General features: G+C 45.6%; 1 protein-coding gene across 1 annotated transcript in view; it reads left to right on the forward strand.

Annotated features, from left to right (window-relative positions):
- Positions 1–18594, forward strand: part of LOC147718107 (multidrug and toxin extrusion protein 2-like) — a 464065-nt gene that overhangs the window by 321454 nt on the left and 124017 nt on the right. The window contains exon 13 of the mRNA XM_086919190.1: positions 17239–17308. Within this exon, the coding sequence (XP_086775316.1) occupies positions 17239–17308 (70 nt within the window). The remainder of the gene's footprint in view (positions 1–17238; positions 17309–18594) is intronic.

The raw sequence follows: 18594 nt of genomic DNA on the forward strand, positions 1-18594 counted from the left end.
ATGGATCCGCTGCAGCAGTGTGGGTGCAGACCCAGTTGTGAAGGTCTCCACAGGGGTGCAATCATGGGGCTCGACCAGTGTTACCGACAGCAGAAGCGTGAGTCAGTCCAAGGGTGGTCACAGACGTTTCTGCCCTGATAGGACCAGAGTTTGTGCAGTGACTGCAGCAGTCACATAGTTATGGCACTCATCTGGGACTGCAGCAGTCACACAGTTCCACACTCATCTGGGACTGCAGCAGTCACACAATTACGGCACTCATCTGGGACTGCAGCAGTCACACAGTTACGGCACTCATCTGGGACTGCAGCAGTCACACAGTTCCACACTCATCTGGGACTGCAGCAGTCACACAGTTATGGCACTCATCTGGGACTGCAGCAGTCACACAGGTACAGCACTCATCAGGGACTGCAGCAGTCACACAGTTCCACACTCATCTGGGACTGCAGCAGTCACACAGGTACAGCACTCATCTGGGACTGCAGCAGTCACACATGTACAGCACTCATCTGGGACTACAGCAGTCACACAGTTCCACACTCATCTGGGACTGCAGCAGTCACACAGGTACAGCACTCATCTGGGACTGCAGCAGTCACACAGGTACAGCACTCATCTGAGACTGCAGCAGTCACACAGTTCCACACTCATCTGGGACTGCAGCAGTCACACAGTTACGGCACTCATCTGGGACTGCAGCAGTCACACAGGTACAGCACTCGTCTGGGACTGCAGCAGTCACACAGTTCCACACTCATCTGGGACTGCAGCAGTCACACAGTTACAGCACTCATCTTGGACTGCAGCAGTCACACAGGTACAGCACTCATCTGGGACTGCAGCAGTCACACAGTTCCACACTCATCTGGGACTGCAGCAGTCACACAGGTACAGCACTCATCTGGGACTGCAGCAGTCACACAGGTACAGCACTCATCTGGGACTGCAGCAGTCACACAGTTCCACACTCATCTGGGACTGCAGCAGTCACACAGGTACAGCACTCATCTGGGACTGCAGCAGTCACACAGGTACAGCACTCATCTGGGACTGCAGCAGTCACACAGTTCCACACTCATCTGGGACTGCAGCAGTCACACAGTTACGGCACTCATCTGGGACTGCAGCAGTCACACAGGTACAGCACTCGTCTGGGACTGCAGCAGTCACACAGTTCCACACTCATCTGGGACTGCAGCAGTCACACAGTTACGGCACTCATCTGGGACTGCAGCAGTCACACAGTTCCACACTCATCTGGGACTGCAGCAGTCACACAGTTACGGCACTCTTCTGGGACTGCAGCAGTCACACAGTTCCACACTCATCTGGGACTGCAGCAGTCACACAGTTACGGCACTCATCTTGGACTGCAGCAGTCACACAGTTCCACACTCATCTGGGACTGCAGCAGTTACGGCACTCGTCTGGGACTGCAGCAGTCACACAGTTCCACACTCATCTGGGACTGCAGCAGTCACACAGTTACGGCACTCATCTGGGACTGCAGCAGTCACACAGTTCCACACTCATCTGGGACTGCAGCAGTCACACAGTTCCACACTCATCTGGGACTGCAGCAGTCACACAGGTACAGCACTCATCTGGGACTGCAGCAGTCACACAGTTCCACACTCATCTGGGACTGCAGCAGTCACACAGTTACGGCACTCGTCTGGGACTGCAGCAGTCACACAGTTCCACACTCATCTGGGACTGCAGCAGTCACACAGTTACGGCACTCATCTGGGACTGCAGCAGTCACACAGTTCCACACTCATCTGGGACTGCAGCAGTCACACAGTTATGGCACTCGTCTGGGACTGCAGCAGTCACACAGTTCCACACTCATCTGGGACTGCAGCAGTCACACAGTTACGGCACTCTTCTGGGACTGCAGCAGTCACACAGTTCCACACTCATCTGGGACTGCAGCAGTCACACAGTTACGGCACTCTTCTGGGACTGCAGCAGTCACACAGTTCCACACTCATCTGGGACTGCAGCAGTCACACAGTTACGGCACTCGTCTGGGACTGCAGCAGTCACACAGTTCCACACTCATCTGGGACTGCAGCAGTCACACAGTTACGGCACTCGTCTGGGACTGCAGCAGTCACACAGTTCCACACTCATCTGGGACTGCAGTAGTCACACAGTTACGGCACTCGTCTGGGACTGCAGCAGTCACACAGTTCCACACTCATCTGGGACTGCAGCAGTCACACAGTTCCGGCACTCATCTGGAACTGCAGCAGTCACACAGTTACAGCACTCATCTGGGACTGCAGCAGTCACACAGTTCCACACTCATCTGGGACTGCAGCAGTCACACAGGTACAGCACTCATCTGGGACTGCAGCAGTCACACAGTTCCACACTCATCTGGGACTGCAGCAGTCACACAGTTACGGCACTCGTCTGGGACTGCAGCAGTCACACAGTTCCACACTCATCTGGGACTGCAGCAGTCACACAGTTACGGCACTCATCTGGGACTGCAGCAGTCACACAGTTCCACACTCATCTGGGACTGCAGCAGTCACACAGTTATGGCACTCGTCTGGGACTGCAGCAGTCACACAGTTCCACACTCATCTGGGACTGCAGCAGTCACACAGTTACGGCACTCTTCTGGGACTGCAGCAGTCACACAGTTCCACACTCATCTGGGACTGCAGCAGTCACACAGTTACGGCACTCTTCTGGGACTGCAGCAGTCACACAGTTCCACACTCATCTGGGACTGCAGCAGTCACACAGTTACGGCACTCGTCTGGGACTGCAGCAGTCACACAGTTCCACACTCATCTGGGACTGCAGCAGTCACACAGTTACGGCACTCGTCTGGGACTGCAGCAGTCACACAGTTCCACACTCATCTGGGACTGCAGTAGTCACACAGTTACGGCACTCGTCTGGGACTGCAGCAGTCACACAGTTCCACACTCATCTGGGACTGCAGCAGTCACACAGTTCCGGCACTCATCTGGAACTGCAGCAGTCACACAGTTACAGCACTCAACTGGGACTGCAGCATTCACACAGTTATGGCACTCATCTGGAACTGCAGCAGTCACACAGTTACAGCACTCATCTGGGACTGCAGCAGTCACACAGTTCCACACTCATCTGGGACTGCAGCAGTCACACAGTTACGGCACTCATCTGGGACTGCAGCAGTCACACAGTTCCACACTCATCTGGGACTGCAGCAGTCACACAGTTACAGCACTCGTCTGGGACTGCAGCAGTCACACAGTTCCACACTCATCTGGGACTGCAGCAGTCACACAGTTCCGGCACTTATCTGGAACTGCAGCAGTCACACAGTTACAGCACTCAACTGGGACTGCAGCATTCACACAGTTATGGCACTCATCTGGAACTGCAGCAGTCACACAGTTACAGCACTCATCTGGGACTGCAGCATTCACACAGTTCCCGCCCTCATCTGAGGCTGCAGCAGCCACACAGTTGCGGCACTCATCTGGGACTGCAACAGTCACACAATACCACCCTTATCTGGGGCAGCAGCAGTCACACTGTTCCGGCACTCATTTGGGACTGCAGCAGTCACACAGTTCCACACTCATCTGGGACTGCAGCAGTCACACAGTTACGGCACTCAACTGGGACTGCAGCAGTCACACAGTTCCACACTCATCTGGGACTGCAGCAGTCACACAGTTCCACACTCATCTGGGACTGCAGCAGTCACACAGTTACGGCACTCAACTGGGACTGCAGCAGTCACACAGTTCCACACTCATCTGGGACTGCAGCAGTCACACAGTTCCACACTCATCTGGGACTGCAGCAGTCACACAGTTCCACACTCATCTGGGACTGCAGCAGTCACACGGTACCACACTCATCTGGGACTGCAGCAGTCACACAGTTCCACACTCATCTGGGACTGCAGCAGTCACACAGGTACAGCACTCATCTGGGACTGCAGCAGTCACACAGTTCCACACTCATCTGGGACTGCAGCAGTCACACAGTTACGGCACTCGTCTGGGACTGCAGCAGTCACACAGTTCCACACTCATCTGGGACTGCAGCAGTCACACAGTTACGGCACTCATCTGGGACTGCAGCAGTCACACAGTTCCACACTCATCTGGGACTGCAGCAGTCACACAGTTATGGCACTCGTCTGGGACTGCAGCAGTCACACAGTTCCACACTCATCTGGGACTGCAGCAGTAACACAGTTACGGCACTCTTCTGGGACTGCAGCAGTCACACAGTTCCACACTCATCTGGGACTGCAGCAGTCACACAGTTACGGCACTCTTCTGGGACTGCAGCAGTCACACAGTTCCACACTCATCTGGGACTGCAGCAGTCACACAGTTACGGCACTCGTCTGGGACTGCAGCAGTCACACAGTTCCACACTCATCTGGGACTGCAGCAGTCACACAGTTACGGCACTCGTCTGGGACTGCAGCAGTCACACAGTTCCACACTCATCTGGGACTGCAGTAGTCACACAGTTACGGCACTCGTCTGGGACTGCAGCAGTCACACAGTTCCACACTCATCTGGGACTGCAGCAGTCACACAGTTCCGGCACTCATCTGGAACTGCAGCAGTCACACAGTTACAGCACTCAACTGGGACTGCAGCATTCACACAGTTATGGCACTCATCTGGAACTGCAGCAGTCACACAGTTACAGCACTCATCTGGGACTGCAGCAGTCACACAGTTCCACACTCATCTTGGACTGCAGCAGTCACACAGTTACGGCACTCATCTGGGACTGCAGCAGTCACACAGTTCCACACTCATCTGGGACTGCAGCAGTCACACAGTTACAGCACTCGTCTGGGACTGCAGCATTCACACAGTTCCCGCCCTCATCTGAGGCTGCAGCAGCCACACAGTTGCGGCACTCATCTGGGACTGCAACAGTCACACAATACCACCCTTATCTGGGGCAGCAGCAGTCACACTGTTCCGGCACTCATTTGGGACTGCAGCAGTCACACAGTTCCACACTCATCTGGGACTGCAGCAGTCACACAGTTACGGCACTCAACTGGGACTGCAGCAGTCACACAGTTCCACACTCATCTGGGACTGCAGCAGTCACACAGTTCCACACTCATCTGGGACTGCAGCAGTCACACAGTTACGGCACTCAACTGGGACTGCAGCATTCACACAGTTATGGCACTCATCTGGAACTGCAGCAGTCACACAGTTACAGCACTCATCTGGGACTGCAGCATTCACACAGTTCCCGCCCTCATCTGAGGCCGCAGCAGCCACACAGTTGCGGCACTCATCTGGGACTGCAACAGTCACACAATACCACCCTTATCTGGGGCAGCAGCAGTCACACTGTTCCGGCACTCATTTGGGACTGCAGCAGTCACACAGTTCCACACTCATCTGGGACTGCAGCAGTCACACAGTTACGGCACTCAACTGGGACTGCAGCAGTCACACAGTTCCACACTCATCTGGGACTGCAGCAGTCACACAGTTCCACACTCATCTGGGACTGCAGCAGTCACACAGTTACGGCACTCAACTGGGACTGCAGCAGTCACACAGTTCCACACTCATCTGGGATTGCAGCAGTCACACAGTTCCACACTCATCTGGGACTGCAGCAGTCACACAGTTCCACACTCATCTGGGACTGCAGCAGTCACACGGTACCACACTCATCTGGGACTGCAGCAGTCACACAGTTCCACACTCATCTGGGACTGCAGCAGTCACACAGTTCCACACTCATCTGGGACTGCAGCAGTCACACAGTATAGCGCTTATCTGGGGCTGCAGCAGTCACACAGTTCCACACTCATCTGGGGCTGCAGCAGTCACACAGTTCCACACTCATCTGGGCCTTTGGCAGTCACACAGTTGCAACCACTGTCTGGAAATCAACAAAATGCAGTAGCAGCCACTACGGAGCTCAAGATCAGCATGGTGTTTAATTCCAGGAAACGGACGGGAGACAGGGTAAACATGGCACATCTATCGTCCCTACCTTGGTTTTGTGCAGTCTGATTTCTCTGGACATTCTTTCTCCCTCCTCTTTCTTGTCAGTCACTCCCTCTGGGCAAGGCAGATGTTTTTCATCACTCAAACACAGCCAGGCTCTAGGTGCTTCCAGGCAGATCCACAGCTCATCCGGTAGAAAGTGCAGATTGCAGGTGAGAGCCTTTTTCCTCTGCGAGACTGGCTGTCAGACAGAGATCACTTGGATCACCCCTTCCATGGTCATATAGAACTTTGAACTGAAAACACTGTGGTGTTTGGGGTATACTTCAATATCCACAGGGGAAGTTGATCCTTTTGTGATGGTTTTTCTTGCAAGTGTCTGCCTCAGGAAGTCCACCAGAGATACCCTTTCTTCAGAGTGATGTTTCTCACAGTGACACTGGGGCATTCTCCAATCCAGAGCGGCCTCAACAGAGGCACCAGGTGCTGTGATATTTTCTGTACCTGGCTGGTATTATCCCAAGTGAGTGAGTAATCAGGAACAGACAAATGAGCAGGTCTCTTCTAGAAGCGTTCTCGCCTCTCACAATAGACACTGCAGCCCTGCCCCGTGCACTACCATTCACTTATTCCTTTTAAAAAAGTCCTCCTGGAAGGGCGTCCCTGGCTCCATTTATTGAATCACAGTATTTAGTGCTCCTTTCTCCAGTTGCAGGAATGCAAGCAATACACTTCTATTCTATAGTTGCACAATCTGCACCCTCCATCATGTTCAATGCCAGACCATGTTTAGTTAAAAGCCTCCATTACTCAGGCTAACTCCTACACACAACTGTTCATCATGCATGTGATATACCCACTACACATGCACATATGCATGTCTAACATAGGCATACATGATGCCCTTACCAGTGTAGGGGCATACCAGTGTTGCTGGAACACATTTCAAAGTGGGGATGCTGCTAGCGATGCTGCCAAACTACAGTCACACCAAGTGCACAAAGAACAAATGTTGCAAATGAGGCACACCCATTCAGCAGAAGACTGCCAAGGGTGTAGAGTTTAGCTGCAAGTGCACTTTGGAGCACACGTCACACATATTTCACTAAAGCATGCTGTGGTAGTACACTGTCATTTACAGACAGCACCATTTCAGTTAAAGTGGCCTCTAAATTGCTAAAGGCATGCAGCTGCACTAATATAACTGTGCACACATGATAATGTCTGGAAACTGACATTCAGCAAATTCTTATCGTTTGTGCATCATCGAGAAGAGTGTTTTGATTTGTTTTGATCCTAATAAAACCTTTGTTTCCATCACACTTCAGAATGACATCAAATCTGCATAAAATATTTGTACGGTTACAGATATTTAATGTGTGTTGCGTGTTACGAAATTACATCCTGTATCACTTTACACACCCGAAACATGATTGTCACATAAATCTGTTTACCAAAGTCACTTCATGTTCATGTTCATAAATCTTTATTCGAATTTCAAAAAATTCATAAAAGATAGTCACATTAATACAGTCATATTCTAAAATCCTTAAAAGCTTTACAAAATAGGCATCAGATGATTGTAACAATTGATATAAAACAGAAAATCAGAGGTTGTCCATTGTTTTACGGGCTCGGATAGCAGTTTTCAGAAAAGTGCTTGAGCGAAAATTATTTCATCAGTGTCCAAGGAAAGCAGCATTTGATATTATTCCCCCAAAGAAATAGGTCTATGTTTTTTAAAAACCATTATACATATTTAAAGTAATATTTGCAAAAGAAGAAAAAATGCAAATCATTTTGTGCACTCACTCCTTCACAGGGGCATGGTGTATGTTCCAAGTTGGGCCGATGTCCCAAGGGGAAACTCAGTAGGAATCTTATGGTTCCCGCCCTTAATCGAAATAAAAGGCTTTTTTCCCAGATTGCCATCGGCAAGGTGAGGGATAATGGTGAGGGGTACCTATACAGCTCCTTAACCATATAGTTAGAGACTGTGGGTTTATTAGATTTCTTGATAATCCTATCTGAGCTATAAAGTGCATAAAGTGCTTTTTTCAAATCATTCTTGTGGGATAGGTCAGCTCTCTTTGGTTCTAAAAAGAGATTCCCTTTATCCACACTACATAAGCTTTCATAGACACCTGAGAGCCAAGGGATATCCATCCCTTTGTCACACTTAAGACAGTCACCTATGATTTCTTGCGTCAAACTGGCTGATTTATTCCTCTAAACTGAGAGCCAAAATAACGCTGGTCTTGCCCTAATGAATTCACAAATGAAATGCAGATGTAATTCCCTATGGCAAATAAACTCAGAAGTGGAGATCGGTACACTTCATTTTCAGTCAGATGCCGAAAAGTAAATATGTCAGAAGCCATAACCTGACATTTTATCGCTGTCTTTAAATCCAGAGGAAATGAGACCAGATATAAATGCATCTTTTTTGCTTATTCACCTTCTGAAACTCAGCATAGTTATTGTTGCAGTGCAGCAGGACTCCTAGTATCCCTCTTTCAATTGCCTATGGGCAATACTCTTATTGTAAGACTAGTAAGCCTGCACCCTGGTGATGCAGATAAGAAGGTTTCCTTAGACAATTGATCACCTCAAATAACACCGCTGGCTGCCACAACCGCAGTGTGCAGTATACCCAGGACAGAGACAGAAGGCTACTCACCACAATAAAGGCACACTTGGTGCCCCCTGCAGGTCACAGGGCAGGTCCAGGATACCACATCTCATAATATCAATGACAGGCCTAGGTCTCTAAGCAAATACAAGATTAGCATGACACCAGGAGGAAAACAAATGTTAAATACCAGATAAACATGCAGTTGGCCACTCAGGCAGAGGAAAACACACAATACCATGCATGTGACATTCCTTTTTCAACAACACTGTCTACAGTTTTATGCAGAAATGATATAGAGAGAAAAGACAATTGTTTCGATTTTTTATCTTTTTCTATTACATTATTGAAATTAATAAAACTTCATTTAAGTTTACAATATTTTTTATGAATCTCGATGCAACTCCTAAGTGCTTGGGATGTCTCACAGTGTGACGAGTTGTGATGTGATGTGATGAGTTTTATTTAATAAATAAAACACATTTTGTATAGTTTAATTATTTTATAAACATTTCACAATTTGATGAGTTATTGTTGGGTCTTTTGAAATGTGATGAAAAAACATTATAGAAAAATTGCATTTATATATTTTAATTATTTTATCAAGATGTTATTTGATGAGTTGACGTGATATGAAGTTTTCTTTTATTATTTATAGGCAAATAATATTTATTTTAAATTTATGTATATTTTTTTATTAAGACATGTTTTAAGAATGAATAACCTCTTTTTTGATTTTCCCTATATTTTCTTATTGGGAGATCGTTGCCCTTGTGTTGGTAATCTCTGCCTTTAATGTGAAAAGCTACTAGAGGTAACTTTACACTCATAAATCCTAGTTGTACACCTAGGTACAGAAGTAGATTGGCACAAGAATAAAGCTTAATGTGTGAATTAACCTCTGTGAATCGGCCCATATTATTGGCTTGCCTAAGCGTAGCAGTGCAGATAACATGATCCTACTTGCCTGAAGTAATGCCCAAGATTAAATGTAGCATTTAGGGCTCTGTTAATGTGCTGGGATAGTTATGATAGTGAATAATAAATCTTCATCAGGTCGTCCAACTCCTTCTGGCTTGATACCAAGTACCCGTGGCGGCTCGCACAGAAAATGCTGTGGGGTGTTGAGGCGGCGCGAGGCTGGGTGGGGGCATAGTGGAGTTCGACATATGACAGGAAAGTGGAAAGTAAAGAAGCAAATAAATAAAACCACTTACCGTGAGCCTTACTCTGCCCCGGCCCTTCCCGCCTTACTGCCCCACATCATTACCTGTGCAAGCCCCTACTGCCAACAACCAAGCTTAGGCGCCTGCCTGGTGATGAGAGCATGTGCGAATGAAAGACTTAAAGCAAGCAGGTCAACCTCTCCGTTCACTTTTGAGTTAAATCAAGAAAGGGATGATTAGAAAGTATTTGTGGAAAAGTTCATGGGGTTGACCCCTCGCTATGTACATTTTCTATTAAACACATAGATTCTGCCATAGCTCTCCAAAGCTAAAATGGGTAGTCACACCCTCGGGAGATGGCCTGCGATTGAAATGGAGGGGAGTTGATAGCGGACTATATTAGAACTGTGAAAAAGGAACATTCCCACCTGATTAACTCCTGTTTATCCTATGATGGAAATTGCCTCAGGATAATCGCGGACTTTGGCAAATTATGTTTTGTTATAAAAACTCGCTTCTCAGTTCCGCTGTCAAAGAAAGAGAAAGACCCAAGGTGGTTCAACCCCGCATGTTTATTAGCAAACAGGGCACTGCGCAGGGCATTAACTACTAAACCCAGATGCACAGCAGAGGTACAGGTGGCTAGAAACACTATAAATGTATAATTGCCGAACGGAAAGCTGCATTACTGACGGAGCAGTGGGAGTCACTGGTCGGAAGTGCAAACCAGAAGAGCAGTGGCCCCTTCTGGATGGCCGTCAGGAAAATGCGAGATATGGGCAAACAATTAACTTTGATTAGCTGTAACATAACCAGCAGTGTCTGGGAGGCCCATTTCTCTAAAATATATGCCACACCAACCGAGGAAACAACAATTTTTGTTCCTGGTCGTCTGTGTTGTTTACAGATTGGTCTCCATGAGGTAGAAGTAGCCATGAGACAGAGCCTTGGCAACAAGGCTCCTGGTCCTGATGGACTCCCTATAGATCCGGATTTATTGGCACCGATCCTTCTTAATGTTTTTAACAGTTTGCCCTCAGTGCCTATGCCCAATACCTGGTCCACTAGTACGATAGTCCCAATCTTTAAAAAGGGCGATAGGTCAGATCCGGCCAATTATCGACCGATCTCACTCTTAGATAACACCTTAAAAATTCTGGGGCAAGTCCTTTACAATAGGGTGTTGGAGTGGACAGAAGATAGCAAAATCCTGGACCCCTGTCAGATGGGATTTAGGAGCAAAGTGGGCACGGTGGAGAAATGTTTGAATTTGAAGTTGGTAATTGACAAGTATGACATCGCTCGATCGTCTCCTATCTATCTTGCATTTATGGATCTTTCATCCGCCTTTGATCTAGTCAACAGATCCCAACTTTGGTCCATTCTTTTGGACTATGGACTAGATGAGGCTCTTGTTAACTTTCTGGCCTATTTCCATACTGACCTTAAGGCACAAGTTAGGATTGGGATGGGCGGGGAAGTTTCCGGACCTATTAAAGTAGGTAGGGGGGTTAGACAGGGGTGCGTTCTAGCACCCCTGCTTTTTATCATCTACATCAATGGTTTAGCTAAATCTTTAAAACAGGTGACTCCAGATGTGCCAATAATCCAGGGGCAACCATTACTGGTTCTTTTATACGCAGATGATGCGGTCATCATGGGCCGCACACTTAATGCCCTCTGCCAACTTGTTAAATCTTTTGTTCAATATATGGAGGCTCTAGATCTGCGTGTGAATTAAAAAAAATCTTTTATCATGACATGTGGCCCAGGGAAACGGAAGCTCAATACCAGACATGTAGGGACATATTAATTAGAATCTGTGAATACATTCCCATATCTAGGGTTGGTTTTCGCTGCGAACGGCTCGTGGAGTGGGCATTTGGCCCACGCCATGGGCAAGTTCTCGAAAGCCACCAATTCCGTCTTGAGCTTTCCACGCCCAAAGAAAATAGGTGCCACTACAGCTATTTGAATTTTTTTTAGGTTACAGTGCATACCAATAGCCACATATGGGGCAGAGGTTTGGAGTTTGGGGATAAGTCCCAGTATTCAGCGAGAAGAAAACCAATTTTGTAGAAAAATACTGGGTGCCCTAATCTCATCCTCTGTGTTTATTTGTCACAAGGAATTAAACCTCCCCTATACATGTGATTTTATTAGGACAAGGCCAGCTCTATTCTGGCTTAAGATCTGGAGGAATAACCTAGCTGCCCTAACACAGGATATTATAAACGATTGCCTTAAATGTGAAATAGGGCTTAGTAGAGTGGTGTGGCTCACTGGTTAGAGGCGGCAGACCCGGAAGCAGAGGTCGGCCCGGGACCAGGGTTCGATTCCTGACGCGGCATGGTCTTGGGCCATGGTCTGCAGACTCGATAATTCTCGCCCCGGTGCCTACTCCAACCATGGGTCCCACTCAGCAACTCTGGGCAATAGCATGCTTAATCTCTACTAACGGCCCCATCAGCGCCGGGGATGCTTGTCTTCACCTTGGAGATGCCCAGGAGGGACCATCTCACAGGGAAAGCCAGGATGGGTTCCCCAGCGGTATACAACGCCGGGACGTCCCTTTGCTGGGGCAGCTGTGCGCTTTACAAGTATACAACATTAACATCAACATTAACAACCCCTGGCTTGCGGGAGTTTTAAAGACACTGTGCCGTGCGTAGGGGAGATCTTTTCTCCGACCCACCCAAGATCGAGCCTAAAGATAAGAATGAGGTTAAACAAGCACTATATGCAATTTACAACTCAGAAAGAATGGGAAGGGAATCACTCAAATCTACCGTTGTGACATACTTGGGGAATGAACTGTGTAGACAACCTCTCCCACCCTATCTTACTCTCCCCATGACCAACTGGGAAAGATCACTGTTATTCCGCCTAAGGGCATGCTCTGATAACCTTTGGGTTATCATCATACAGCACATTATAACCCATGCCGTGTGATGGGATAAGCACACAGAATGATTTGCACTTCCTATTTTTCTGTAAATTTTATTTAAAGAATATTAACTGGTTTTTAACTCCATATTTTAGAAAACGAAGACCCCTTTCTTTAGGGGAGTCTCATTTAATCTTGCTTTCTTTGGATACAGATGAATTAACTTTTTGAACTAGCACTTTCTTGAGACTGATAACTCGTGTACGCAAAATGATGGAAAACCTCTGAAAAATTTGATTTATGAGAGCTGTAATAAATTTCTAAGTATCATGATTACTGTAAATAGATGTGCATAGAGAAAGGGACTGTTTTTATTGTATGTACTTTTATGAATTTTATGGAATTCGAATAAAGGTCTTTTTAATTGAATTGGGTAGTCAGATTTACTTGTAGTGCATTATGCCACAAAGCAAAAGCGGCACATACTGCTGCATCAACCAGCCCTTTGAAATAGCTCACAAATGAGCTCTAAATAATGCAATATCAAACCTGTGTTCATGTATGTAAAAGAAGAGTAATGCATGGAAAATGTCATTCACATCTGTATCATTGTAATTGTAATTGCATTTATATAGTGCTTACTACCACTGATGAGGCGTTGAAGCGCTTTTTCGGCGAGTAGCACGCTACTCCATGACCCTTGGAGGATTAGTGTTGAATTAGTATAGTGAAACATGCAAGTACATTTTAAGTGGTGGATATGTTAGTCAGTTATTTGGATTTGGAATGAAAGCAGAAGGATAGAGGAGGAAAAAGGTTTGTATTTATATAGCAATTGTTGACACAGGCTATTCAGGAAGCCCATAAAGGATTAGTGGTGTATTAATATGGTGAAATATGAAGTAATTTCAGTGGTGGATATTAGTCTGTTACTTGGAGTGAGAAGGATAGCAGAGGGGTAAAAGGGAAGAAAGGTTTGCATTCATATAGCACTTGTTACCTCTGATGGGTGTTGAAGCACTTTTCAGGTGAGTAGCATACCACTCCGGAACCCATAAAGGATTAGTGTTGAAAATTAGTATAGTATAAATATGAAGTAATTTGAGTAGTGGATATGTTATTCAGATATTATGGTAGAGAAGGGAAGGTGGCGGGATAGAAGAGGGAAGGAGGTTTGTATTTATATAGCGCTTGCAACCCCTGAGGGGGTTTTGAAGCGCAAGTAGCACGCTCCTTTAGAACCTATCAGGATTAGTGTTGAATTAGTATGGTTAAACATGAGAGCAATTTTAGTGGTGGATATGTTAGTCAGTTATTGGGATTGAGAAGGGTTGGGGAGGGGTAGAAAAGGAAAAAGGTTTGCATTTATATAGCACTTGTAACCCTGATGGGGTGTTGAGACTCTTTGTTGGCGAGTAGCACACTACTCTGGAACCCGATAAAGGATTAGTGGTGAATTAGTATAGTTGAATATGGAATTTGAGAGGTGATGTTAGTCTGTTAATTTTGAATGAAAACGATAGTGGAGGGATAAAAGAGTGAAGGATTTTATTTGTTTTGTTGATTTTAGGTCTTAGCATTAGGAGGAGGCATTTGGATGAGTAAAAATGAGTTTTTGGAGGGGAGGAGTCAGAGGGAAGAGTTTAAAAAGGTTTGTTTTAGGGGATCGGTATAGTAAAAAGAGGTGTCAGATGATTCAAGGAGGAGTAGAGTAGGAGAGAGTCTAGAAAGGGTTATTTTGGGGATCATGGTAGTGCGATGGGGTTTGGAATAAATGAGAGAGAGTATGTAGAGAAAATAGTGATAGATGTATGGGATGAGAGATAGGGTGGTGCATTGGAAAGAGTAGTAGAAAGAAGTTTGAGATGAGTCAGAAGGTTGGGCTAGAAGATATATTGAGCAAAGTATAGGCTGAGGAATAGGGTAGTGCATTGGAAATGCTAAATTAGAAGAAAGTGATAAATATATAGATCCATAAGTACATTGAAAGTATATAGATACATAAAGGAGGTAATTATATGTAGATTAAAGATATTGATAGAGGCACAGGATGAGAAATAGGGTAGTGCATTGGATATGCTTTTTCAGGAGAAAAGTAACAGTCACATAGAGCCATGTACATGGCAGGTACATAGATGCACAATGGAAGTATGTACATGTAGACCAAAGATGATTTTTATTTATTTAATATTATTATGTTTTCTCTCAACAAAATAATTATTTTACATGTTTATACAAAGTAATACACAAAGATAGGTACATATATATAGTGAAAACAACTGCTTATTTACAGAGGGATATGCTATAAATTTCTGTTTGCGTATGGTGCTTATGTGGGGAAGAGCCAAATCTTGAGTAGTTTTCTGAAGATACGGTCATTGTCGGTGGACCTTATGTTGGGGGGTAAAGAGTTCCCTTAGTTTGGCTGCTTGAACAGAGAAGGATGTGCCACCCATGTTATTTTTTCTTGATTTTGAGGCAAGATGCTCCTTTAGAGCGGAGGTTCCTTTGTTGAATGTGTTTGGTGATTTTATTTCTGATGAAGAGAGGTCCCATTCCATATATTTCTTTGTGAGTGATACAAAGCAGCTTGAACGTGGATCTTCTGGCAATTGGTAAGCAATGCAGGGCTTTCAAGGTAGGGGAGATGTGGTCTCGTGGTTTGATATGCAAGAGTAGTCTGGCAGCCAAGTTCAGAATCCGTTGTAGTCTTTTCATGGTAGTTAAAGGTGATCCATGGTAGAGGCTATTGGCGTAATCGAGTTTGTACAGAACAAGGGAGATGGTACCTCGGTCCTTGTGTGGAAATCCCAAATGAGGGAAAATTTGTTGCAGAGTTTTTATAGTGACAGAGCTTGATCTTGCTAGTTTATCCACTTGGGCATTCATCGACAGCTTGGAGCCCATGTTCATTCCAAGTTTTCTTACTTCCTTCGATACTTTAGGCAGTGATCCCAGTTCATTAGGCCATGCAGCAAGCGGGTTGTAATGTTTCCAATCGCCACACATGAGTATTTCTGTTTTTGAAGCATTCAATTTGAGATGGTTTCAAGTCATCCACTGATCCACGGCTCTGAGACAGCTCTAAATTGGTGATTTTCCAATGTCTTTGGGGCATTCCAGTTGAAAGAGTATTTGCGTGTCATCTGCATAGTTATAGCACATGAGGTGACATTTATTGATCAGTACTGGTAATGAATTCATGTAGATGTTGAAAAGCATGGGCGAGATGATAGAACCTTGAGGGACCCCTGCTTTTGTGGAGTACGGTTTGGAAGAGAAAGGTGGGGTATGGATGACATTAGTTCTGCTTCGAAGGTAGGACGCTATCCAGTCTACAGCAGTTCCCTCCATGCCAACTTCATAGAGTCTTTGTTTCAGAGTGTCATGATCAACCATGTCAAAAGCAGCTGAGAGGTCCAAGAGGAATAGCGCAGCAACCCTGTTGCAGTCAACTGTATTCTTCAGGTCATCCCAGATGGCAAGGAGGGCAGATTCAGTGCCTCTTCCCGGACTGAATCCTGTTTGGAAGTCTGAAAGTATGTCATTCTCTTTAATGAATTGTGACATCTGGGCGAACACTGCTTTTTCTATCAGTTTGCCCAGGAAAGGTCCATTTGTATTGGGTTTGCAGTTGTCAGGGTTCAGCGGGTCCAAGTCGTTTTTTCTTTTTTCTTAAGTACAGGAAGTCTGTATGACTTTTTGAGTTCTTCTGGAAATATTCCAGTAGTTAAGGAATTGTTGTGGATTCTTCTTACTGGAGTGGCAGCAGCGGTTGTTAAAAGAATTGTCTTGTGGTGGACAGGGGTCAGAAGGGCTGCACGCAGGTCTGCTTGCTTTGATTATCCTGTGAGATGTGTTGGAAGGAACAGAGAGGCTTGTTTAGAGCATTCTTGGATTGTTGTTTTGTACAAGAGTTAGTGATGGTGCTATGTTTCTGTTTCAAGTACGAGTCCAACGTGTCTGCTTTGTCCGTGTAATGATTTGCCAGTTCTCTGTGAAATCTTGAGTAACAGGATAAGTTTCTTCTAGGCAATTTAGTTTGTGAAATTCATTGAGTATTTTATAGAATACTTTATTTGCACATTTTGCATTTTGAATTCTGTCTGAATAGTACTTTTTCTTAGATTTTTTGATAACCGACTTGTATAATATGTTAATTTTCTGTAGGTGAAGTTCATCTTGTTTGGCTTTTGTTTTGAGCCAGGTACGTTGCAGCTTTCTAATTGGTTGTTTTATGTCTTTTATTTCTATTTTTCTCCAAGGTTCTTTTCTTTTGTTCTGTTGTGTGGTTTTGAGTGGTACCTGGATGTCAAAAGCGTCCTGTGCTTAGTGTCAAACAAAATCTCCTTTTTTTGCTCCACCATGACATAATCCCCTCACGTCGCCTTGTAAATACATAACTGCAGAGTTTTAGCCTTTTACAACTTAAATGTTTTCACACTGCACTGCATGGAATTTAGAAAATCTGGATGATATCGTCATCATTGTTGAGCAAATCATAGGCTGTCTCATTATGAAGAGGGTTAAACATACTGCCAAGTAATCAGTGTTGTGTCTGTTATTGTCTTCCTTTAACAGAGGGATCATTGCACTGGCTGCTTCCACACTGTTGATATATTCACTCTTCCATATATTTGAGTCCTTTGCTGTAAGTATGGTCAATTGTTAAGCCACATAAGGTCGGGTAAGTTTGGCATTAGATAGAATGAGAGCTTCTCCAGATTCACTGCTTTTAATGTCCTGTCATACCACTAACTAAAGAGTGTTACAGGTAAATAGCAGCATCCTCCCTGGCAGTACTAGTTTGTCAGTCTCACTTTGGCTGAGATAGAGCCACTGTCAGCATTGTTGATCTGCATGCTCTGCCCGCGAGTTGTGTCCATGGTTGCAAGCTGTACAGTGCTATCCATCCAACATAACCCAGACACTAAATTAATATGAACAAAACAAGAGAAATCGGTTCTTCCAGGACATTATGAGAACACATTTTGAGATTCAGAGAATTCAGTTTTTATTGATTTGTGTAGATAAATACGGGCTGCACTGTGTCACTGGGAAAGAGCAGGAATTCCTCATATTTTAAGCCTTATGGCGCATTCCCGACTTTTGACCCTGCGCTGGTGCATAATTGGCTGCCTAGCATTAACACAGACAGCCTTGAACTATGGTGCAAGGGTGCATACATTGCAGGCAGGATTCAATACAGCACACATCGAAAGAGGAAATAACGAGGAGTAATAAAGATATTTTGCCTTTTTCTGCCACTCCTTGGCAGGGGGGTAACATAGGCCCTCGTAGCCCCCACAGTACAGGGGTCCCAAGCTCTAGGGGGCCCCTCAGCACAGCACCTCAGCCGGAGAGCTCCTGATAGAGTTCGTAGGGGCCCCTAATCGTACCTTGCAGGGGGGGCCCTCAATTTTCGTAAAGCTACTGCTCCTTGGGAGGCGTTTCTTTCTGGTGCATTCCCAGGTTTCCAAAGTCTTGTAACTTTGGTAATGTGTCAATAACCATGGCAGTTGTGCAAGAACAGTTATGCAATGCCCATGGAATGCCTTCCCAGGGCAGAGTGATGCAATGCAGCCATTCACAACGTGTTGCGTTACCTCATATTTTTAGAGCCACTAAAAACCCCACAAAGTGTCTTTTGCATGGCTTAAAAAAATCTGACTTAAGGTTTTTGTTGCTCCTATGCCAGATTGTTTGGTGCAAGAGCAATACGAATATAAATGTGGCCACTGACTGCTTTGTGAAGAAGATTAACATTTGCAATGTGACCTATGTAATAACAGACTATGTCAGAAATGTTGCATTCACAGGAGGGTGCAAGCAACCTGCCTAATGAGTACTAATTAGGAAGCTTGCAAGTTGCATCCTCCGGTGACTGGCTACTTATGTGTGGAAGGAGGCCTACACGGAATAGAAAACACTCATCCC

Source organism: Lissotriton vulgaris, chromosome 4_2 (genome assembly GCF_964263255.1).
Source record: "Lissotriton vulgaris chromosome 4_2, aLisVul1.2, whole genome shotgun sequence".
NCBI lineage: Eukaryota > Metazoa > Chordata > Amphibia > Caudata > Salamandridae > Lissotriton > Lissotriton vulgaris.